General features: G+C 43.1%; 1 protein-coding gene across 4 annotated transcripts; it reads left to right on the top strand.

Annotated features, from left to right (window-relative positions):
* The first annotated feature begins 213 nt into the window (after window positions 1-213).
* LOC131500637 (transport and Golgi organization protein 1 homolog) lies at window positions 214-20,631 on the top strand. Of its 4 annotated transcripts, none has more exons than XM_058709890.1 (16): window positions 214-1,200; window positions 4,309-4,440; window positions 8,050-8,071; window positions 9,014-9,102; window positions 9,340-9,417; window positions 10,408-10,480; window positions 10,645-10,783; window positions 12,728-12,829; window positions 13,041-13,101; window positions 13,209-13,244; window positions 13,328-13,395; window positions 13,755-13,849; window positions 14,850-14,932; window positions 16,383-16,533; window positions 18,774-18,912; window positions 20,460-20,631. In XM_058709890.1, exons 1-16 carry the CDS (start codon window positions 1,138-1,140, stop codon window positions 20,467-20,469), a joined length of 1,341 nt encoding a protein of 446 aa, XP_058565873.1. In that variant the 5' UTR covers window positions 214-1,137; the 3' UTR covers window positions 20,470-20,631. The 4 variants fall into 4 exon arrangements, with proteins under 4 accessions (XP_058565873.1, XP_058565874.1, XP_058565876.1 ...); XM_058709891.1 differs by lacking the exon at window positions 18,774-18,912 and adding an exon at window positions 17,136-17,212; XM_058709893.1 differs by lacking the exons at window positions 18,774-18,912; window positions 20,460-20,631 and adding an exon at window positions 16,741-16,839 and having other exon boundaries at window positions 215-1,200.
* Window positions 20,632-22,158: the final 1,527 nt, after the last annotated feature.

Here is a 22,158-nt window from a genome sequence, read left to right as displayed (position 1 = left end):
TATTTTGTTGATGCTTTCTTTCCCTTTCCTTTCCTGTGCTTTTTAGTTCCATGTGGTCCCAATTGTTCATTTTTGCTTTTGTTGCTTATGCTTTTGGTGCCAAATTTCCTCTTTAATTTTTTCTAGAAGTGTGATGGTTTCAGTTTTACATTTAAGTCTTTAAGCCATTTTAAGTAGATTGTTGTGTATCGTGTAAGGGAAGGGTTCACTTTCATTCTTTTGCACATGGATATACAGTTTTCCCAACAGTCTCTATTGAAGAGATAGATTTTCTCATATCCACCCATCTCTGGGGGTCACCTCTGGGGAGTCCCCTGTGTGGCAGCTCATTTCTGAGGTTCATAGACACCCACACTCACAGGGAAATAAACAGACACCACAAGCACAGAATCACACCAGCCTCACCTGGGAACTCAGGTATGAGGCTTACGGACAGACCCACACACAGACGCACACTGCAGACATGGCCAATGACAACCCGAGGAAAACACACACACACACACACACACACACGCACACACGCACACACACAGATACAATCAGGAAGACCCAAAGGGGCAGCAAATTCACATGCGTAACTAGTATACACACATACAAAACCCAGATATACATAGACACTCCCATATGGACACACATGTCCCCGAAAACGTACGTAATGGGCAGGGGCTTTTGAAAAATGCGGTCACGCGGGGTGTCCATTGTGATCTATCAGGGGCTCAGGCCTCTGATTGGCGGAGAGAGGGTATACAGCATCCGGATTGCTATGGCAACGCTCCAACAGGTGAAGACCTGGACGGAGAGGGATCTTTCTCTGCTCCATCTTTTCCTGACAGTTTACTTAACCGGCTACTTGTGTCCTTCTCACCTAGTGATTTACTGATCTGTTGACCTACTAACCTTTCTAACCCTCCTCCCTCCCCTCGTGTACTTGATCATTCCTGGTACTGTCTCTGACTCCCTTCTACTCCTGACACACCCCCCTCCCCACCCACCCCTATTTAAATCCCACCCCAACCTCAGTTACCACTCCACCCCCTTTCCCACCCCCTCCCTTCCCCTCCTACCCCCACCTCCTCTCCACCTCCATCTGCACCTCCTGTCTGGCGCCCCAGCTCCCCCTGAAAGGACTAGGACATAATGGTTCAGACGCTGATTTTCTGTATCCTCTTACTTGGGTATCCCGGTTACCCAAACACGAATGTGAGTACACATCCTACATCAGTGGTTTCTTCCTTATTTATTTATTTATTTATTTATTTTTCCAGACTGCGGTTAAAAAACAGCTTTTGCATAGAATTCTTGATGAGAACTCGGTTCTTTCTGAAAACCGAGGACCTCAGGGCAAGTTTTCTCGACCAACTTGTTCTGGCCACAACTGTCCACATCAAGTTGTGTATCCTGTCTGGGCCTCTTGGTACAAAAAGAGTAGCATTGACACGATGGAAACCTGAGCTTCATAGTGAGTGTCAAGAAAGAAGGATCTGTGAAGATCCTAAAAGCCACTGAGATCTTTGCCTTAAATAAGGGGCCTGTATGATGTTTGAATTATACCTCATTAAAACTGTTTCTAAAAATGTCAGAAACATTTAATAGGCACTATTTAATAGTATTAATAGTATTTCATAGTATTAGACTGGCTCCTGGAAGTCCTGTCAAGATCCTGCTCCAAGCTTTGTAAGTTTACAGTCCATCTTCTATGTAGTTTGTTTTCCTATCAGCGCATTGTTCATATTTGTGAAGTTTGGTAGCCCTGGGAACAGTGGTATCTGAAGCATTGGTGTTGGTACTAGAGAGTTAAAAGTGAAATGTCCTTTGTGCTCTGTGCTTTCTGGTTTGTTCGCTTTTAGGATCTTGTGAATCAGCCCTCTCCCTCTGTTCTTGGAGGCTGCTGCCAAGAATTGTGTGTTCAAACAGGTTGATTAGAAGCTCAACATCAATGAAGTGGCCTCACCCTGCTTGGACATTTATAATAGGACAATCACTATGAGTGATGTGATCAGGAAGTGAATGAATTCTTGTCCTTTCTTTAGCCAAATATGTGCAGAGTGTCGATGTACTCAAACCAAAAAAGGTCTTGAATGTCCTTACGATTGTCCAACTATAAAGAAATACCTGGTTCCCAGTGTGAATGTTTCATTCTATCATTAGAAAGAAAAACCTGTACTCCCAGGAGCCTGAGACAGACAGACAGGGAACACCCATAGAGAGAAGTAGATTTCTTTAGATTAGCACGCACCAGATTCTTAGACAGGGATCTACAAAGTCCCAAGTCAGGAACAACCTAAATTGAGGCAGAATCCTCCTACGTGAATACCTCCAGTCAAAACAGAATCTATTCTATTTCTTTTGAGTCTATGAAGGAGGAAATTTCTTGGTTCTGTTTATTGGAAATTCCCCCCTCTACCTAGAATGTATCTCACAGATCAGTTCAGCTCTCTCTCCCTCCCTCATCTCTGAATTCGTCCATAAACTCACTTGTCTTGCATTTCCCACCTCCACCTAGTCATGGCCATCGTCTGTGAGAACCTGGCGTTATTGACCTCATTGGATCTAATCTAGTTAAGATTAACTACTGATATCAGCTTCCGTATAGCTGCCAGAGGTATCAAGAGTGCCCAGGACTTAGAATGTTTACCATTCGTGTCAAGATGGGCTCTGTCTGTGGTGCATTTGATCCCCATGATCAATCATTGAGCGGACAGCTCCTGCTTTCTTTTAGAGAGTGGCCACTCAAAGACAGTGTACATTTCCCACCAGCACACATTTTAGTGACCTCAGTTCTGAGAGCTGAAGATACAAATGGTACCTATTTTGGAGGCTGCCTTCTAGAGAGATTTATTGGCACAAAATTAAAGTTTGGTATGTGAATTAGTATGAATTGCATTGTGAGTGTATTTTCTCCTAAAATACTGGTAAGCCTAGTTTTAATAAAATGATATGTGTCCTGTTGTTTTGGTGAGCACATTCAGGACTTTTGTATTCTTTTAGAAAGTGATATTCATAGTAGCTATTGATTGATTTAGGTTCAACACTATGAAATAGGAACTTGACTTTATTGTATTGGCTATTTGGAGATGTGTGTTCAAATAACTTAAAATCTCATAGATTTCATCAAAATAGACAAGATCACCTGATTATGCCAATGTTTATTTACTTCAGAAATCTGACAGCCTGAGCTGTGATTCAGATTCAAAGTAAACCTTGAAAGTAAAATCTCATGAGGCACCTGGATAGCTCAGTCAGTTAAGCATCTAACTCTTGATTCTGGCTCAGGTCATGATCTCATAGTTTGTGAGTTTGAGCCCAGCATCAGGCTGTGTGCTAACACCGTGGAGACTGCTTTGGATTCTCTGCCTCCCTCTCTCTCTGTGCCTCCCCCACTCTTTTTCTCTTTCAAAAATAAACATTAGAAAAAAGAAAACCTCCATGTTTTTAGAAACTAAACAGTAATGTAGAATTTATTTTTGCTGGAATAATCCCATATTATTATCATAACAGCTTCCCATCTCTCTCAGTCATATCCATATCTGCAAACATTTGTCTCTATAACAATCTCCTTTGAACCTCTCGTACATTTTCATTGTTACTTCCTCCCATCCTTCTATAAACTTTGGTGTATTTTTGGAAATGTTCCAAAGTATTTTATCCAGGTACTTCATGAATGTACAACAGAGGTCATTTACTTCTTGTCTACTAAAAGTTTGCATTTATTTTTTTTATTTTGTTTTTTTTTTTTCAATTTTAAGTTGGCTGATAAATTCTTAAGTTCTGCTAACTATTTAAAAATTGTTCCAGTGTGCAAACTGAGGGTTGATGGGGGGTGGGAGGGAGGGCAGGGTGGGTGATGGGTATTGAGGAGGGCACCTTTTGGGATGAGCACTGGGTGTTGTCTGGAAACCAATTTGACAGTAAATTCCATATATTAAAAAATAAAATAAAAAAAAATTGTTCCAGTGTGTTTGTCAGCACTATAAAATTTCTAAGATGGCCTATTAGATTTTCCCAACAGCTGCAGTGTGGTATAACTTATGTATAATAACAAGACCTTTGTAAAGATTACAGTTTGTTGATATGTGATATAGATAAGCAATGAAACCATCGCCATAGTAAGTAAACACAGTCATCACTCCCACAAGTTTGCCCCTGCTCCTTTGTAAGCGCTGTGTCCTCCCTGTCCTTCATGAGGAGGCATTTGAGAGATGTGCTTATCACCTCCTGGAGGCTGGTTGAAGGTTTATAAAGATGATTCTTTGTAACAGATATTATAAATGTCTTTGATATTCCTCATTGTCTCAAATATTATTTCAGCTTGTCCATATTTTGGCTGGCCATTTCCCTTTTGGCTCTCGTGTATTTGGGATTCTGTGGAAGCTTACCATTATTACTGCCACCCTTGCAATTTGTGCATGTCTGGTTTACCTCTGGACAGTTGTCCTTGCTGTGAGTATACTAAAGTACCTTATAGATAGGCTTGTAATCATAAGTAAGCAGAAATTTTTTTTTTTGGTAAGCACAAATTTTTAACTAGACCTTTTGTATGCATTCAGTACTTCAAATTTCCCTTTAAGCACTGCGTTCATTGCAGCCACAAATTGTAATAATTCCAATGTTCATTATCATGTAGATGGAAATATTTTTAAAATTCTGTGAATTGTCTTCTTTAACCCACTTCTGTTACAATATCTCTATTCTATCTCTATTCTCTATCTTTTATTAGAATATCTCTAATATTTTTTGTAGTTTTCCACCTGTCTTTCTGTTACTGATGTCTAGCTTGCATTTGTGTTCTGAGAACATATTGTCTATGATTTTGTTGACTTTAAGTTAAGATGTATTTTCTGACCCTGAATATGGTCCATGTCAGTGAATGTTCTATGTGAGTTTGAGAAGAGTGTGTAGTTGCTATTGTTGAAGTGTTGTACAGATGGTAATGCCATCCAGGTGATTGATGATGCAGTTCAGTCCAACTGTGTTCTTAAATTTGAATGTCTGTATGCTCAACCTGTCAATGACTGATAGAGGGTATTGAATTCTTTCAGCCATAATAATGTGTATGTCTGTTTCTCCTAGCAGTTGTATCAGTTTTTGCCTCATGTATTTTGACACTCTGTTGTTAATGCATGCACATTAAGGATTATGTTTCCCTGGAGAATTAAGCCTTTATTATTGACCTCAGTATGTCCGATAATTTTCCTTACTTTGTAGAATGTTTTGAAAGATAATTTCAGTGGCCACAGAATTCTCGGTGATGGATTCTTTTCCTTTAACACTATAAACATTTCATTCTTCTTGATGGCATGGTTTCTGAATTCTGAGTATTTTTTTTTCCTGGTTCCTCTTGGGTACGGTGTTATTTCTCCCTTCTCCCTGTAACTCCAGCCCTCAACACTTCCCCTTACCTTCTTCCAAATTGTTTTTTTTTTCAGTTTTCTGTTGATTGAGTAGTATTTGTCTAGGGGTAGTTTTTTGTTGTAGTTGTTGTGGTGGGGTTTTTTTTGGGGGGGGGTATTTATCCTGCTTGGAATTCTTTTAGTTTCCTGGATCTGTGGTTTGCGACTATCATTAATTTTGGAAAATTCTCATGGTCATTTTCACTTCAAATATGTCTTCTTTTCACTTCTTCTCCAGGTGTTCCCATTTTGTGTATGTTACAACTTTTGTAATTGTCCCCCTGGTCTTGGATATTCTCTGTTGTATTTTAATTATTTTCTTTGTGTTTCTGTTTCAGATGTTTCTACTCGATATTTCCTTCTGCTTGTTGAGTCTTTCCTCAGCTATGTTGTGTGTGTTAATATATCCACAAAGGCATTTCTTATTTCTGTTATGGTGTTTTTGATTTCTAGAACCCAAATCTCTTGGATCCTAGAGTTATCATCTCTGTGCTCACACTCACCACCTCTTCTTGCATACTGACCACTTTTCCCATTAGAGTTATTCTCCTATTAATCAGAGCAGTTGTAAATTCCCAGCCTGATTATCCCAGCATCTCTGCCATAGGAAATATGAGTCTAATGCTTGCATTGTGTGTTCAAAATATGTGGCTTTTCCTTTTAGGGTACCTTGTAAGTGTTTTTGAGAGCTGGGAGTCACATCCTTGTTTAAAGAAACTGAGGTGAATAGGCCTTGAGTGGGAAGTTTTGTCTTTACCTGGCTAGGTTTTAGGCTGAGTGTACTCCCCTGTGAGACAGGAAGGAGGAAGAGCACTGTAGTTGAGTATTTCCCTTCATCTGCATTGCTTGTGTTTAGGAAAACCCCCATTAGGTTTTGGAGAAATAGTTTCTCTTGAGGGCAGGCCTTCTAAGGAAGAACAGAATACCATGAGTTTATGTCTAAATGGCTGTTTTTCCTCTTTTCCTGCCAATGTAGAAATCTTTCCCCTCATAAAGAAAATATAAATGTTATGTATTTGTAAGTCCATCTCTCTTTCCATTTCCCCTGCTTAGGAAAGGAAACATGTGATGTTAAAGGACTATCCATGGTTTTCTATTTGCCCTCCATAGATACACTTTCCTATAACAACATTATTATGACTTGCTTTTTGATAACACATTGATATTCCAATATCCTGGCAAGATGTTGGGGCTAGCTTCAGCCCCATTTAAAACTTTTGAGTAGGGATATGCATTCGCGGAGTCAGGAAAATGTGTCTTTACCTTTTGTTAAAGTAGAGTCTGGCCTAGATTTTACTGAGCTATAATTCACCAGGGGATGACTCGGGTCTGGGTGTTATTGGATCCCCAAGACCAGGTTCTTGAGTCTCAGTGTCCTAGGAATGAACACTGAACTCAAGGGAAACAAAGCAGGTAGAGTTTATTAGAGATAGCTCGTATACAATGGTGCCAACAAGAAAGAGGCATATCGCTCCCTAAAGGGGTAGTGTGCCAGGCTTCTAAAGGCACTTTTCCAAAGAGTGAGGGGCTGGGAGTGGGGAAGCATCCTTTAGTCCCACAGTCACTATCTTGTGGTTGTTACTTTTCAGTGGACACAAGACCATCACGGGATGGTTTTCCAGGGTTGACATTCTTTTAGGGCTCCTAGAAAACAGAAATACTTGTGCAGTCAGGCTTTAAATTATTACTTCTAATTTTGCCCAGACAACCATTACTCCCTAATACCTGTGATCTCTCTTTTGTTCACGTTTCCAGAAGGAGGTATGGAAGCTTTTAACCCTTGCCTCAGACCACTGCCTCTACAGGAGTGAAGTTCCTTTTGTTTTTCTTATACCTTCTTACGGGGAGCACTTTTTCCTTTTTTTTTTTTTTTTTGAAATGTTAGCCATCTTTTCTTTCGTTGCCTGTGCTTCTTCTCTAGTCATGTTCCACTCTCTTTCTCATTTGATGGCTTTTTTTTTTTTTTTGGAAGACCCTCTCTTTTTAGTGATCTAGGAAAATCATAGCACCTGACATGTTGTAATTGTTTATTGATTCAGAGAGCAGCCAACTCTGTACGATTTCAGAAAGCTTTCTAGAGAATGAAAGAGGCATATCTTACTACAAAGGTTTTCCTTTTCTTTCCTCTTCCCTTCCTTCGTCCTTCCCTTCCCTTCCCTTCCCTCCCCTCCATCTCTCCCCAACCCCCTCTGTGGGTCTCTTTCTTTATTTCTCTCTCCCTGTCTCTCTCTCTCTCTCTCTCTCTCTCTCTTTCTTTTGGACTTTCAAATGATCCTAGGTTCTGGATTTCAGTGTGGATATTGGGTTTGACTACAAGAGAAAAAATCAGACAAATATTTTATTTATATATTTTTAAAACTGTCTGCATTTTGCACTGACAAAATTGAATACGTTGATGTTCATGGAATAGAATGTAAATCTATCTTTTAGTGAAAATAATCCATGAATCTTTATGCTTTTATCAGAAATTGTTTATAAAGAATCATGAACTAAATATGAAATTCTAATTTTTGCTTATATTTAATATTATGAATTCATTATGCTGAACAAAATGATCATTGTAATTTCATTGGTTTACGTTTAATATTTTATCAGAAAGAATACGTTTTTACTAATAATATGTTTGACCTCAAACTTATTTTGTTTCTTCCTCTCTCAGATAGAGCCTCCAGTATATCAAGGTAAGATTTATGGTTTTAGTATTCTTTGTAAGTTTTTTTCAGTACTGGTATTTGATGTGGGTTTTAATTTTTTAACTAGGGATACATATGGTGACTTCTGATGTCTAATTGACTTGTTAACTCTTGAAAATCTTTCTCTTCCCTGTTTGGAGGCTAAGTGACAATGTGGAGCGATTTGGCATCTCTTAAGAGACCAGGGGAGGAAAACATCATAGGAGGAAGGAGAACAGGATGAGTGTAATTTTGCATAGAAATGGTTAGGAAACAAGTGATGATATGAGTCTGAGGTTTGGAGTGAGTACTTTGCCATGGCATGGCTCTTGGTGACATGTGAAGATGAGAAAACTTTCTCTGAGTCTATCAAGTGGCCTAAGCTTAGAGAAGAAGCCAGATATTGCCAGGCAGGGTGTGTGTCACAAGAGAGGTTTAAACCATGGTTTTGAGTCTGAGGTGGAGGGAGCCATTCATGCCAGGGGAGAATGAGAAGTGAACGTGATGCAAATGGGGGTAATGTATTCTGCATGGGCCTTATAGACTGTGGTGATTCTGTGGCACTGTGTGTTGAGAGCCAGGGTGGCCACCTGACACTTAGTAAGCCCTCAAAGGCTGGTGCTCATCACTGTGAATGCAGCAGTGGTCGCGGTGAGAAGAGCGAACTCAGGGCATGAGAGCTCTCACACTGGGCCCATAGAAGAGAGGTTTGCACTTTGTGCTTGTTAGAGGAGTCAGTGTTCTAGAGCTTACAAGTATAGTGATCTCAGTGAAATAAGGTTCCTTGGGTTTAAAATGCTACTAAAACTTGCTTTCTTCAGGCACAATAAGAAAGCAAAAAAGTTAGTTACACCCACGTGTCAGATAATGTGTCTCTGCTGCTGATACAGTGGGATTATTCGATGTCACCAGTTTGGTAACAACCTTAGAAATTGTTTTATCTCTTTTTAGTTAATTTACAGCAAATAACTGAAAAGATCAACACAGTGAAGAAAGAAAACAGAGAGCTGGCTGAAGCAATATCCATTTGGGAACAGAAGGTAGCATTGCCCTTTCAAATATTCTTTGTGTGATTTTCTTTCAGTTATTTCACCTCTGGTAGTTCATCCTACTGACCTAGTTCATGTGTTGTAGAAACACTCCCAATTCAAGACAAGCTTCACAAATGTAAAGGACTACCTCTTTATTTGTGAAAGGAATCACACATTAGAGATAAGTTTATCTACCATGATGCTATTTTTGAATTCTGATTCCTTTTTCATATGTTTTATATGTAGATCAATGAATCAAAGATACGTCTTCAAGAAGCTGAGAGAAGAAGCAACATTCACTCCGCTGAAGCTCTTAAATTGAAAGTAAGAATCGCATGGAGTGCCCGGGTGTCTCAGTCAGTTGAGAATCCGACTTCGGCTCAGGTCATGATCTCACAGTTCCTGAGTTTGAGCCTTGTGTGGGGCTCTGTGCTGACTGCTGGGAGCCTTGAGCCTGCTTCTCTGTGTGTGTGTGTCTCCCTCTCTCTGCCCCTTCCCCACTCGTGTTCTGTCTCTTTCCGTCTCTCAAAGATGAATAAACGTTAAAAAATAAAAATAAAAAAAAGAAGGTAAGAATCCCTTCTTTGCCTGGATTGCATGCTAAAAACACAAATAAAATAATGAATTATTATTGCTCATTCAACATGTTTTGTTGAAGGAGCACATCAAAAAAAGTTGAGCACTTGATTTAAAATTTAAATGACACCCTTCAAAGTGCACTTGCTACCTTGCAATCAGAGAGAGAGAGGAATGTCAAGAATCCAGAAGTGATGAGTTGGCTGCTGAGTTTTACTGTAACTTGGCTTTGGAGGCTTTTTGTTCATTGGGTGAGGTGAGCACAGCATATTCTTTTGCTGTTTACCACAGTAGAGAGTGGGCCTCTGGGAGCCAAACCTCCATCCTCACAAGGACCTGGAATTTCACTTAGGACCACCCTGAGGAGTTTTGCTATTTCAAGGACTAGCAAGTGTCTTTTATTTTCATAGCTGGGTAATTACCACCTCATTCAGCCCTGCCCTCCCAAGATATGGAGAAAATCCCCCAATACAGCTGAGAGATGAAGGGCAATAGCCAAATTGTATACTGCCCTCCTCCCTTAATGCTGAACAATGTTCAGTGTGAATATTCCCCTAAGAAAGCCATTTGTGAGCTCTTTGACTTGAACTATATTCCATGTTCTTTGCCTTCTCATGGTTATATTTATGCTTTGGGATCTTTCTTTGTTGCCATGCATAGTCCTGCTGTGTTAGGTACACTCACATTGTTATGCGGTCATTATTTCTTGAATGTCTTTTTTTCATATCTGTCTTAAAGTCACAAGATGCAAACGGTCAATTTGAGGATCCACAACTGAGAGCCGTGATGTCCACTAACTGTGAACTGGAAGGTATGTTGTCTGTTGGGGAGAAATGCCCATATGGTGGCAATGGGTTTGCTTTGGGAAGGGAAGGAATAGCTTCCTGCCTTCGTGGTACTTGCCCTTTTCCTGTCGCCCCAAAACCAAGTCTCATGTCGTGTGCACACACAAAAATAAAGTTCATTTTTTGACAGAAAGTAAAAAGGTCCTGGAGGACAAGTGTAATGCATTGAGGTCTGGGAAAGCAGTCGAGGAAGCCAAAGTCAGACAGTTGAAGGAGAAAGCAGGCATCCTGGAAGAATTCTATGAAGAAAGAAAAGTGGCTATAGAAAAGTAAGATGTTCATGTGATAAGAGTCCCAAGTACTGTTGTATGAAGGAATGTGGTGGCCAGTATAGGTAAATGTATTTCTTTTAGAATTGGATCCAGAATATTTTTGCCAAATGCATTCAGTAGAATTGTGCCTGCCCTTCCTACCTTGCTTTCTGTCACCTGCATTTTCCTTTCTGTCCTTAGTGCTTGCCACACATTTTTGTGTCATGTACCTAGGGTGGACGAGGGAAGGCATTAATCACATTGATACCTGGATTCCCTCTGGATCCATTTACATTGTCCTATAGGTTTCAATCCCATCACATTGTCCTATCAGCCGGGAATTAGGTCATCTTTGTTCAGCACCAGACTTGGGTCAAAAATATCTATGGTAGGGGGGCGCCTGGGTGGCGCAGTCGGTTAAGCGTCCGACTTCAGCCAGGTCACGATCTCGCGGTCCGTGAGTTCGAGCCCCGCGTCAGGCTCTGGGCTGATGGCTCAGAGCCCGGAGCCTGTTTCCGATTCTGTGTCTCCCTCTCTCTCTGCCCCTCCCCCGTTCATGCTCTGTCTCTCTCTGTCCCAAAAATAAATAAAAAACCTTGGAAAAAAAATATCTATGGGAAAAATGGAATTATCTTGCTGTAGAAACAATGGACAGTGGTTTGGGATGCCATCAGTACTGGATGCCTTCATCCAGTCTGCAAGTGAGATTTGCATGAAGTGTGTCTCATGGGTTCATTACAAATTTGGTGCACCACTCACATGTTTCCTCTTTTGTCCAGTATTTTCTTTTGTTCTCAGGAGGAGATAAGGGACCTTAAAATCCCTCATTCACATTGAAAGGTAAACTCTTCCTTCTCTTCCCTGAGACTCAGCTTTGTGTTAGTCCTTCTCACACCTGGGGTGGTGGCTTCTCTGTCTCACTTACATCTTGCTTTTGTTAATTTGTAAGCTCTGACCACCTCTCTATCTTTACCCCCTCACAACAGAGCCACTACATGACAGCCACAGACCAGAAAGCATTTGCTGAAGGACTGCCTGAGAGCCCAGAAGGAAATGCATGTGCCGTTCTCTGTCTAGTGCTTTTGCTCAGTTTCTAAGAGTCTTTCAGTTTTGCATGTGATTCTTGAGTATATCCAGTGCCAAGTTGAAGCCCTTTAAAGCAACACCATGAAATAAGTAGTCTGAGGGCAGCACAGCAATCCAGACTTTTGAAGCATTGCCTTTTGCTGCCTTCACTATCGATAAACTCAGTCTTGTTAAAGACTGGATTGACTCCATGAAGTTGATAGTTTTCCGTCTGAAATGTATTTCCTGGAGATACCAGCCTGACTGTGGGACAGTTCACATCATGTTATATTTCAGTAGATACTGCCACTCTAAGATTGGCCTTTTCCTCCACCAGGATCTTTGAAGGAAGAGGCAGGGGTTACACTCCTGCAACTCCTGTGTGGGAGTGATTTGCAATGCTGGTGAAACCATATCCTGGAAGGCTATCTTTCATACTGAGTGTCTGTGTCCGGGTACAACTTTTGGACTGAGACTCAGTGCATTGCCCCATGGAGGTATAAGGCAATGATGATCCCCTGCTTCATCCTAATGGGTATAGCTGGTCAGGCATAGTTTTTCACGATGAACTGAAATGAGCCTTCACCATCTCGAACAAAAGACCAACTCTAGGAAGGCACAAAGTGCAATGTTATTTGATGACTTTATGATGAAGGAGTAGAAGCAGAGAACTCGAAAGACCGCTCTGACTGCAGGTGACTTGGCAGCAGACAGGGGTTGATTTTTCTTTAACCTTAAATGGGGTCTTCATTTCTCTGATCGTGTTGTCAGTCTGTGCATCTATGGGAGGACAGTGTAGGCATATTTGAATCTAGGCCTTCAAGAGAGCTGGGAAGTTAAAAGGCAGAATTTCTGGACCTAGGCTCCTGGACTATGTATATATCTTTCTCATCCTAGAAAGCTGGATACGATGAACTGTGAACTAGCTGCAGTGAAGAATGAGATGGCAACTGCAGAAGAAAATCTGAAAATAGCTACAGAGGAAATACACAAGTGGAAGTGAGTTCAGATACTAATCAGCATGAGTAAGGAAAAGGATGGAACAATCACTTTGGTCCTACTGTACATTTATAATTATGTGAAAAGTGTTTCATGTGTAAGGATAAATTGTATTAGGAGACAGATATGAAGTTGATGGGAACATGGGCAGATTATTTAAAATCCTGCGCAATATTAGTCCTTATTTGACGAACGCAATTGTAACTCACAGGCAACAAATTGAACAAAGACGAGAACAGCTGCGACAGAAAGAGCTCACCTTCAGACGGCAGGTAACTTGAGTTCTGCCTGACGTATTAAACCCTTAGCACCTAATGCTGGTGAGTGTAGTGGCCCTTGGAATCCCTAAACACGGGCTTTTCATTGTTGGCTTTTTCAGATCGCAGTTTATGAGAAGAATGCTCAGCGCAACTGGGTAAGTGTTTTCGTTTTTTCCTCCTCTGTCTCTTTGGTGCACAGTCTGGCATGACTGAAGGTGGATGTGTTTTTCTCCCCCAGATCAAGACTCAGATCTGGGAGAGGGAGATGGCGGAGGAGAGGAGGGAGGCGGCCCGCTTGAAACACAGGTGGGTGATCTTGACATGTGTTTTTTTTTTTTCCAACGTTTTTTTTTTTATTTATTTTTGGGACAGAGAGAGACAGAGCATGAACGGGGGAGGGGCAGAGAGAGAGGGAGACACAGAATCGGAAACAGGCTCCGGGCTCCGAGCCATCAGCCCAGAGCCTGACGCAGGGCTCGAACTCACGGACCGCGGGATCTTGACCTGGCTGAAGTCGGACGCTTAACCGACTGTGCCACCCAGGCGCCCCTCTTGACATATGTTTTTAATGGTGTGTCCAGGGATGACAGTTGTGCTGTTTAGTGTCTTGTAGAGGACGTGGTGTTGCAACTCTTATGGAAGTCCATTCTTTTTCTCTATCCAAGACTGGACATGATGGAAGGAAAGAGGCTGCTTGACGGATACATGAGGCAGAAACCAATGCCTGGAAGACCACAGACCCAGAACCCTCCAAGGAGAGGTAAGGAGCACATGGTGATGGGCAGCAACCTAATTTCTTCTGTGCAGCCTGTTCCTGGGGCCTGGAAAGAATCACAAGCACTAAGGACATCAGGTCGTCTGAAGGGGTGATAGGAGGGTGCCCCAGGCAGTGGGGCACTTGTCCCTGTGACTTGTGGAGCTTATGCCCCTCCCCCAACTGCAGACCCTCCCGCCTCCTCCAGCATCCCCTAACTAAAGAGATGAGTCTGGAGGGGTGACATGCCATCATGTTACATGGCACATGGGCCTCCTCCTTCTTCCTACCTTGACTCAATTTTATTTTAGTTTTTGGGGGGAGAAGGTCATTTATTTACTATTTTTTATGTTCCTTTATTTTTGTCTTATTTTTTCTGAACCATATTCCTACATTCCTAAGTTCAGGTTCCATATAGCTTAGTCCCCTGATGCTATCAGTGCAAGTCTGAAGCTTCAGTGCTAAATTCCCACAGTTTTACTTTTCTCATGAGTATAATATCAGTCAAGTATATTTCTATTCGGAAATAGTTACATAATACCTGCTCACATGTGGAAGACAGCTTATAGATAAGCTGGAATATTGAACAATTCACCTGGAGCCAGAAGAAACACACCCATGCTCTTCTGTGGAGGGTTTTTTGATGTTATCCCAATCAGTACTCTCATTTTTATTCTTATCTGTAATGAGATGGTGAGTTATTACCACTAATGTACATTGAGAAATGGCTATTTTGGTGACGCTTTCCAGATTTCTATTTGAACTGACCTGTTGAAGGTTATTTGACTAATTATGAAGAACACGAACCAGGGCCCTATGGTTTCTTCATTAACAAGATGGGATGAATCTCCGTTTATCTATGGGGTCACCTAAGGCTTTGTGGGTTACTCTCTGCCTCTCCTCATGGTCTGAAGTGTGGGGAAAAGTTTAAGATGTCACAAAATGTGGTGTTTGTTTGAATTCTGCACAGCCTATTAAAATCGGAATAAACCTCCATCCCTTCTAGAGCCTTTAGCCGATCCAGAAGCTGGTGTCGCTCCAGTAAGTCACAACAACAAACACTCTACCAAAAATGCAGAAAAGGACAAGGTAAATGCTGGGGCCATTTTCAGTTGTAAGTCTGTTGGGAAACCCTCTTTTGCAGTACAGCAGGCTCTATGGCCTTTTCCCTTTTCTTGTGTGTTGTGTGATATGTCTGCCTGTTTCTGTTTTCCAAATGCACAGCCTTAACCCAAGAGTCTACAGGCTCCTCTCTTTGCAGCCTGTCATCGTTTTCTGGAACGGTTAGTAACCAAAGGAACTTAGAGGTTGAGGGACCTATGGCTTTTCTCATGTGTTCTGGAGATAACACCAGGAAGATACACTGTACTCCATACTAAAGTCTCTAGGCTTGTTGACTACTACTATACCTCCTCTCTGTGGGATCAGTGTTGTTGTTGTTTGCCTCTTTCTGGTCATGTGATTAACATGTTAAAGCTATTTGTTAATTGGAAATGCAGAAAGACTTCCCTCTATCTTTACATTGTGTGCCTTGTACAACTTAGAATGCACAGTCATTGTCATAACTCACCACCTTCACCACCTTCACGTCTTTGTTGGTAAATGAACTGTTGGGAATCCTTTAAAATGTATCTTAGGGAAAATATTCTGAACACGAGGTCCTTCAGTTGTGTTCATATGAGCACGTTCTGTTTGTCTCCAATCAGTGTTAGAGCTGATACCATCGCTTATGACACATCCATGGGAATTTATACCAAAATCAACACACATTTGCATTAATTCTGTTACAGGAATTTCAACCTCTTTTTTTCCATAGGGTATATATTACTCTGTGTCTTGTACTGTGCTCAAAATCAGAATTCCTTATGAATTCAGGTAAACACATGTGGGCTTAGTAGGCATTGATGAGTAATATGTTCCTCACAGCAAACACTTTCTCAGTTCCCCTGCAAGACTCCAGGCATCCCCAACTCCCCAGTGGTGTTGTGGCCTTTGACAGCAGTTCCAGAGAGGGAAGACCCCTTTCGCAGGGAGGGAAGCAGAGGGGACAAAATAAGGAGCCGGCAGGAAGAACTTTTCGCCAGTAGTAGCTGTAATTTCGTGTGCAGAGAATCAGGTGTTTATTTGCACTCAATGTTTTTTTGGTTTGGAATATGCCAAAACCAGAGCTTCTATAGTCACTGTAGTGGAGGGATGCAGGGTGATCCTGGACATAGATGTCTGACTGTCTGGAATATGCTACTTCATTAGTTTGGAATTACTTCTTTGATTCCTCTAAGATGGCATCATTTTGTTCTATATCCTAAGACATGGGCAGGGACATGTGGTGACCGTAGTTTAACCTCCAGAATTTATTTGCCTAAGCTGTAGGCGGTTCCCAGTGGGAGAGATGGGGTTTTCAGGTACTGATGCTACTCCCTTGGATCCTGGTGGCTGAGAAGTTGGCAGGTGCTGATATATTCTTCTGTGGGTTTCAGCTATTTTTGGTATTGGTTGTCTTGTCTGCTATATGCACATAGCTGTCACTTCTGTTCTGCAGGGCAGCGTGGATCCATGGGGACCTCCTCTGTTAACTGGAAGATTCTGCACACCCTACCCTAGAGGTCCCCCCATGGGCTATAGGGCATGTCCACCTCCTGAACCTTGGTGGCCCTGGGGACCACCCCGGACCTCTCTACCTACACCGCGTGGTAAGATGATCTGAGCAGTATGAGTTGACTTGCAAAGCACCTTCATCTAATTGTTGTTGTTGTTGAGTCTTGGACAAGGTGCAGAGGTGGTACCACAGACCATTGCAATGCGAGGGAAAAGCGTTTGCCGCCATAACCACATTCCTTGAGGTTCTCTTGATCGACATATCATCTTTGTGTCATTTCCCACACCCTGTGTTGGTACAGGTGTCTCTTGTGGAGATGGAATGGGGCTGTAGACACAAAAGCAGACATAGGGCTTCAGCAGATGTGTGCTGTACACAGTCCATGTGCTGGGCTATGGGAGGCATGAGGCTCAGTCTAATGTGTATATGTCCACGTGAGCCACCAGGCATCCGTAGTTGTTTGATGAGTTATGAAAACCCCTGAACCAGGGCGTTTATGGGTCTTCATCAAGATTTAAGGGGTGATTCTCCTCTTTGCCTTGGTTTCACCTGAAGCATGTGGGGCTACCCTCTGCATGTGACTTGGGATCTGACTGGGCCAAAGAGTTTAAGATGCTTGAGGAGTGAGGGGAGGGTTTGTTTTTTTAATCTCTTGCACAATCTCCTCAAATCAGAATAAACCTCCATCCCTTCTAGGGCCTTTTGCAGATCCAGAAATTGCTCCTGTGAGTGAGAACAACACAGACTCTACCAAAAGGCCCAAGAAGGATACGGTAAACACCGTGGCCGTTTTCAGTAAAACTCTTCTGGGAAACTCTCATTTTTCTGTTCAGTGCTCTCTCCTGGCACTGTGTCTGTTTTGTGTGTTATATGAAACGTCTGCTTGTTTTTCTTATTTTCCAAATGCACAACCTTAACCCAAGTGTCTATGGGCTTCTCTGTTTTCTGCCTTTCAACACCTTATAGTAAGTTTAGAAGCCAAACGTATTTAGAGGTGAGGACCTTAGGACTTTTCCAGTGTGTTCCTGGAAATAACCCAAGTAGGATGACCCCTCACTCCACCTGGAAGTCTCCTGGCATGCCTCCTATTTCCTAGACCTCCTCAATGTGGAATCATTGCTCTTGCTGTTTCTTCCTTTCCTGTTTCTGTCTAAGGGATTAACGTGTTCACAAAATCTAAGGTTATCCTTATGGTTCGAAAATGCAAACTGCCTTCACTCCAAATTGTATTTTTGTATGTGTCATTTAGAGTGGTCTTAGACAAACTAAACTTCATACCCATCACCCTTCAGCCTTTTTTTTTTTTTTTTTTTTTTTTTTTTTTTTGTGAATGTGCTGTCCAGAATCCCTTCAGGTGTCCCCTGGGTATAAATCCTCTGAACTATTTTTGTGACATATTTGTCCTAGAAAACATGCACTGGAACATGAGTGGTGAAGAAGAGAAAATCCATAATTACCTGCATTGTAATTCCCCACTGTGTCCTTTATTTGTGTTCCCATGAGCAGGTTCTCTTGTGTCCTGGGTCACTCTTACAGGTGGAACATGGGCATTTACAGCAGAAACAAATGTGCATTTGTGATAATTCTGTTATTTAGAATTTCAGCTCATTTTTCTAGAGGACACAATTACCTTACAAATTGTACTGTACTTAAACTGAGAAGTACTTCTGAATTAAAATAAATTAGCTAAGCTTAACTAACATGTATAGATAGGTAGCATGTTTCTCTACGAATATGCATCCAGATGTTTTTCAGGACCTCAGGATCCCCACCCCTCTATGTGTCTCTGTGCCCGTGGATAGCACTTCTAGAGAGCAGAAGGCCCCATTGTCGGGAGAGAAGCAGATTGGGCACAGGCGGGGGCTTAGAGGCAGAGCTTTGAGCCACGAGGGCTATGATTCCATGTGTGGAGCCTGGGATTGTCATTCCTTCCCATTCAGAAGTTCTTCGCTTACAAATAAGCAGCCTCTGTCGTGGAGGGGGATGAGAGGTGGTGGGTGGTCCTGGACTCAGATGCCTTCCTATCGGGAATATGCTATTTTGTTAATTTGGCATTCACACCATATATCCACTCGGACAAGAGCCCTTGCTGTTCTACATTTGCAGACATGTGAGGACACTAGTTTATCCCCATAGCATCCATTACCCACCCCAAAAGCTGTAAGTGGAAGCCAAAGTATGGGTAGAGGCTCCCTGGTGCTGATGCTGCCCTCTTGGAACCTGGTGGGGGGAAAGCTGGCCGGAGACGAGCACTGCTTCTTTGGGTTTCCACTTTTTGCTGGTGTTGATGCTCTGTTCTGTCCAATGAACACAGCATTCGTTTCTGTTCTGCAGGCCATTACGGATGCAAGAGGGCCTGGTCCTTTCCCAGGATGGCCTTGCAGGCCCTACCACATGGACCACCCTTCATCACCAGCCAATGGCTGGGGGCCACCTCCCCCTCCTCCACCAGCTCCTCCACCTACTCCATTTGGTAAGATGACCTGACCTGGATGAGTGACTGGTAAAGCACATGCATCTTCTTCATGAAAGACTTGATGGGAATGATGTAATGATGGTTCTGAGTCTTGGCAACCCACCTGCAAACCTGGCTGAGGACACTGTCCCATATCTCAAGTTTCTCAGGACTTACATACAAAGGGCTGTGTCATTTCCCTGTAATGCGGTGAGCTATAGGTTTCTCTTGTCAAAAAGAAAGAGGATGTTTACACAAAGGCAGAGGTATCAGAGGTACTGGTGTGTTTTTTACAGACACAATGTCGTGGGTTCTGTGAAGGATGAGGTGCACCCTTAAATTTAGGTGCCTCAGGTGTCCTGTGTGAAATGGGGCACATGCGTTATATGACACAGACCTTGTGATCACCATAATGGAAGCACCAGTGAAGGAATGGGGGAAACTTGAATCACACAGGAATAGAAGGAAAGTTGTGGAAGGTAAGCAGAGTTTGAGGAGGTGTGGAGGAGAGGGTGTTGTGGGGACAGTAGGTTGGAGATGGAAGCCATTCCTGGCAGGGCCCACAGCCTGGGCAGGGAGCTTGAGGACAGCATGAGATCTGCAAAGAACTGCTTCATGGGTGCAAGCACAATGTACAATGCGGTCATCATCTCCAAAATGTCAACTTTACCGCAGTGCATATAGTTCATAATCTAAATACAGTTTGCTGTTTCCCTTGGTTTTCTGAAAGGTCTGGACATGTATGCAAGAATGTGCTGGAGGTTTTGGAAATTAAACTTGGTCTTAGGAAATGCCTAAGTTTGTGTGTCTCAGTGAGACTAAAGGTGAAGACAGGTTGTAGATCAGCTGAGCGGCTTCCTTGGCCTTCAGCCTGAGGCAGACTCTTCGTGGGGATTCAGGGTTGACCAGAAGCCGCCCCTGCTGGACTCCTGTCACCACACACCTGCATCTGCTGTCATCAGCCTGCCTGCAAGCTTGCATCTCCGAAACTTCCCTCACAATATCCTGAGGCTTTGCCTGTGTTCCTGCTGTCTCATCCCTAATACCAGCTCCCAGTGGAGCCATCTCAGAACCTCAGCTTTGTTATCTGAGAAACAGGGATAGTGTTGGGTTCTGAGATCAGTATGAGGAAGAGGTGACAACCACATAAGGAATTTGTAAAATAAATGGGATGAGTGGGCACTCACCCTCCTCAGTGTGTAAATGAATGTATCTCCACACAGAAGCTCATCAAGAGATGTTCATTCAATTCCATTGAACTAAGAGTATACTGCCTGAGGCTGAGAGATTGGCAATCCCTGTTTCAAAAGATACAGCAAAGACCCCCGTGTTTTCCCTATTAGAATCCAGATCGTACTTCACACAGGAGGAAAAGATAACTCTGAGAAAGTGTACATTCAGGGATCTATATCTAAGACGTGAAGACAATCATCTTCCATTACCGGTAGACACACAGATGCAGCCACACAATTAAGTGTTCATCCAAGGTATATTTTCAAGGACAAAACGCATAGAGGAGAACAGAAGATCCCATTGCTATAACCCAAAATCTCTTTGCCTTTCAGGACAACCTGAAGTTTGAAGAGGACCCTAAACTGTGACCAATAGGCTGTGGCGATGTGATATATTTAGAAAAGTTGTCTGATACGCGTATTTGAATGAATCCTTTCCCTGACCATTCCTGTCCCCTCCATTTTATCTGTCCTCGTTTCCTGTAATAAACCCATCATAGTTCTGCCTCTGTGTCAGTGTCTGCTTCCAGGAGGACCTACGGTCATTCTATTTCAATGCACACAGTGTGACTCCTGTATACACTGTCACAAACAGGTAGAATCTACAGTAATAGGGACAGAAGACAAGGCATTATTTGAATGGTACTGACTGCACATGTCCCCCTGGATCCTTCTGGGGTGGTGGACACAACCTTCATCTAGATCTGGTGATGGTTGTGTTCACTCCTCAGTAGCTACTCACAAGCACACGGCACCTGCTAGTCACAGTGGTGTGTGGTGATCAGCAAGACAGCCATCAGTCCCCGGGGAGTGGCTGATTTCTGATTGCAAGAAATGGATGAGGGGTCAGCTTTGTCTCTGGTAGAACAATGAGGAAACCCTGCATTAATCCAGGTATTGGGGACTTTTCCCACCTACAAGCTACCTCACAGTAGCACTAATCCAGGTGGGAGCTGAGGTAGACTAGTGGTAGTAGTTTTCGGGGTGAGTCTTATGATGTCCCATATTTCTCCCAGTGCTTTCTTTTTTTCTTCTAATTTTTGGAATGTTTGTTTACTTTTTTGAACGAGAGAGAAATACAGAGCACAAGCAAGGGAGGGGCAGAGAGGGAGAGAAGGAGACATAGAATCCAAAGCAGGCTCCAGGCGCTGAGCTGTCAGCCCAGAACTAGACCAGAGGCTCAAACTCACGACTCACGAGATCAAATCTGAGCCGACGTCAGACGCTTAACTGACTGAGCCACCCAGGCTCCCCTCCTCCCACTGTTTCCTTAGGGAGGGATGGGCAGGGCAGAGGTCCATGACATGATACCCGTTCCTTCCTCACCACCATGGAGGAGTTGGTTGTAAGCATCTGGCTCTTTCCAGATCCTCAAACGCCATGCGTTCTTCTCCAGAGCCCCTGACACCTGCAGGGCCCTCCTTTCTCCCAGGTTGTGGAGGTAACCAGCCCTCCAGCATCTTTGGGATCATGGCTGGGCCACCAAGGGGTCAAGGTCTGGCTGTCCACATGCTTCCCGGGAGTGTCTGGGAACAGCAATGCTGCAGTAAACATCATCATGAGCAGCTTCTGTAAAGAGGATTTTCATCCACTGTGATCAGGACCTGGGCTTAAAACATGACAGGAGAGAGGGGGACACAGATATGTGGTGCCCTGATCCCTGGACAGGGCTGCACAGAACAGAAGGCACAAGGCCTGGGGAGAGGCAGAGAAAGAGACAGGCAGGAAAAGAGACAGTGAGTGGTGGGGGAACTGGGCAAGTCCTAGAGAGTGAGAGAAAGAAACAGAGGGAGACAGGGGTAGGGAGAAGCAAAGACAGAAATGAAGCACAGAGGAAAGGACGGAGCTGGTCACGGTGTGCGGAGGGGGCTATAGGCCACGCAAAAGGGGCTCTGCGAAGATGCTCTTAGGGTTGGAGGCAGAAAGGGTAGGAAACCTGGGCATTACAGTTCCCTGAGTTCAAGGCTCCAACCTCACTGGGGCAAGCTGTGTAGAGGCCATTGCCCCTGGGAAGATGGGTCCCCCTCATTTT

Source organism: Neofelis nebulosa, chromosome 18 (genome assembly GCF_028018385.1).
Source record: "Neofelis nebulosa isolate mNeoNeb1 chromosome 18, mNeoNeb1.pri, whole genome shotgun sequence".
Lineage (NCBI taxonomy): Eukaryota > Metazoa > Chordata > Mammalia > Carnivora > Felidae > Neofelis > Neofelis nebulosa.
The sequence above is the reverse complement of the archived record's forward strand: the minus strand, read 5'-3'. Positions and strand labels throughout refer to the sequence as shown.

Bases quoted from the DNA above. Each gene is read 5' to 3' on its own strand.
- LOC131500637 (XM_058709890.1), top strand. From the start codon at position 1,138: ATGGTTCAGACGCTGATTTTCTGTATCCTCTTACTTGGGTATCCCGGT. The intron at 9,418-10,407 runs GTAAGAATCGCA...TCTGTCTTAAAG, and splicing joins CTGAAGCTCTTAAATTGAAA to TCACAAGATGCAAACGGTCA. The intron at 13,850-14,849 runs GTAAGGAGCACA...CATCCCTTCTAG, and splicing joins CCAGAACCCTCCAAGGAGAG to AGCCTTTAGCCGATCCAGAA.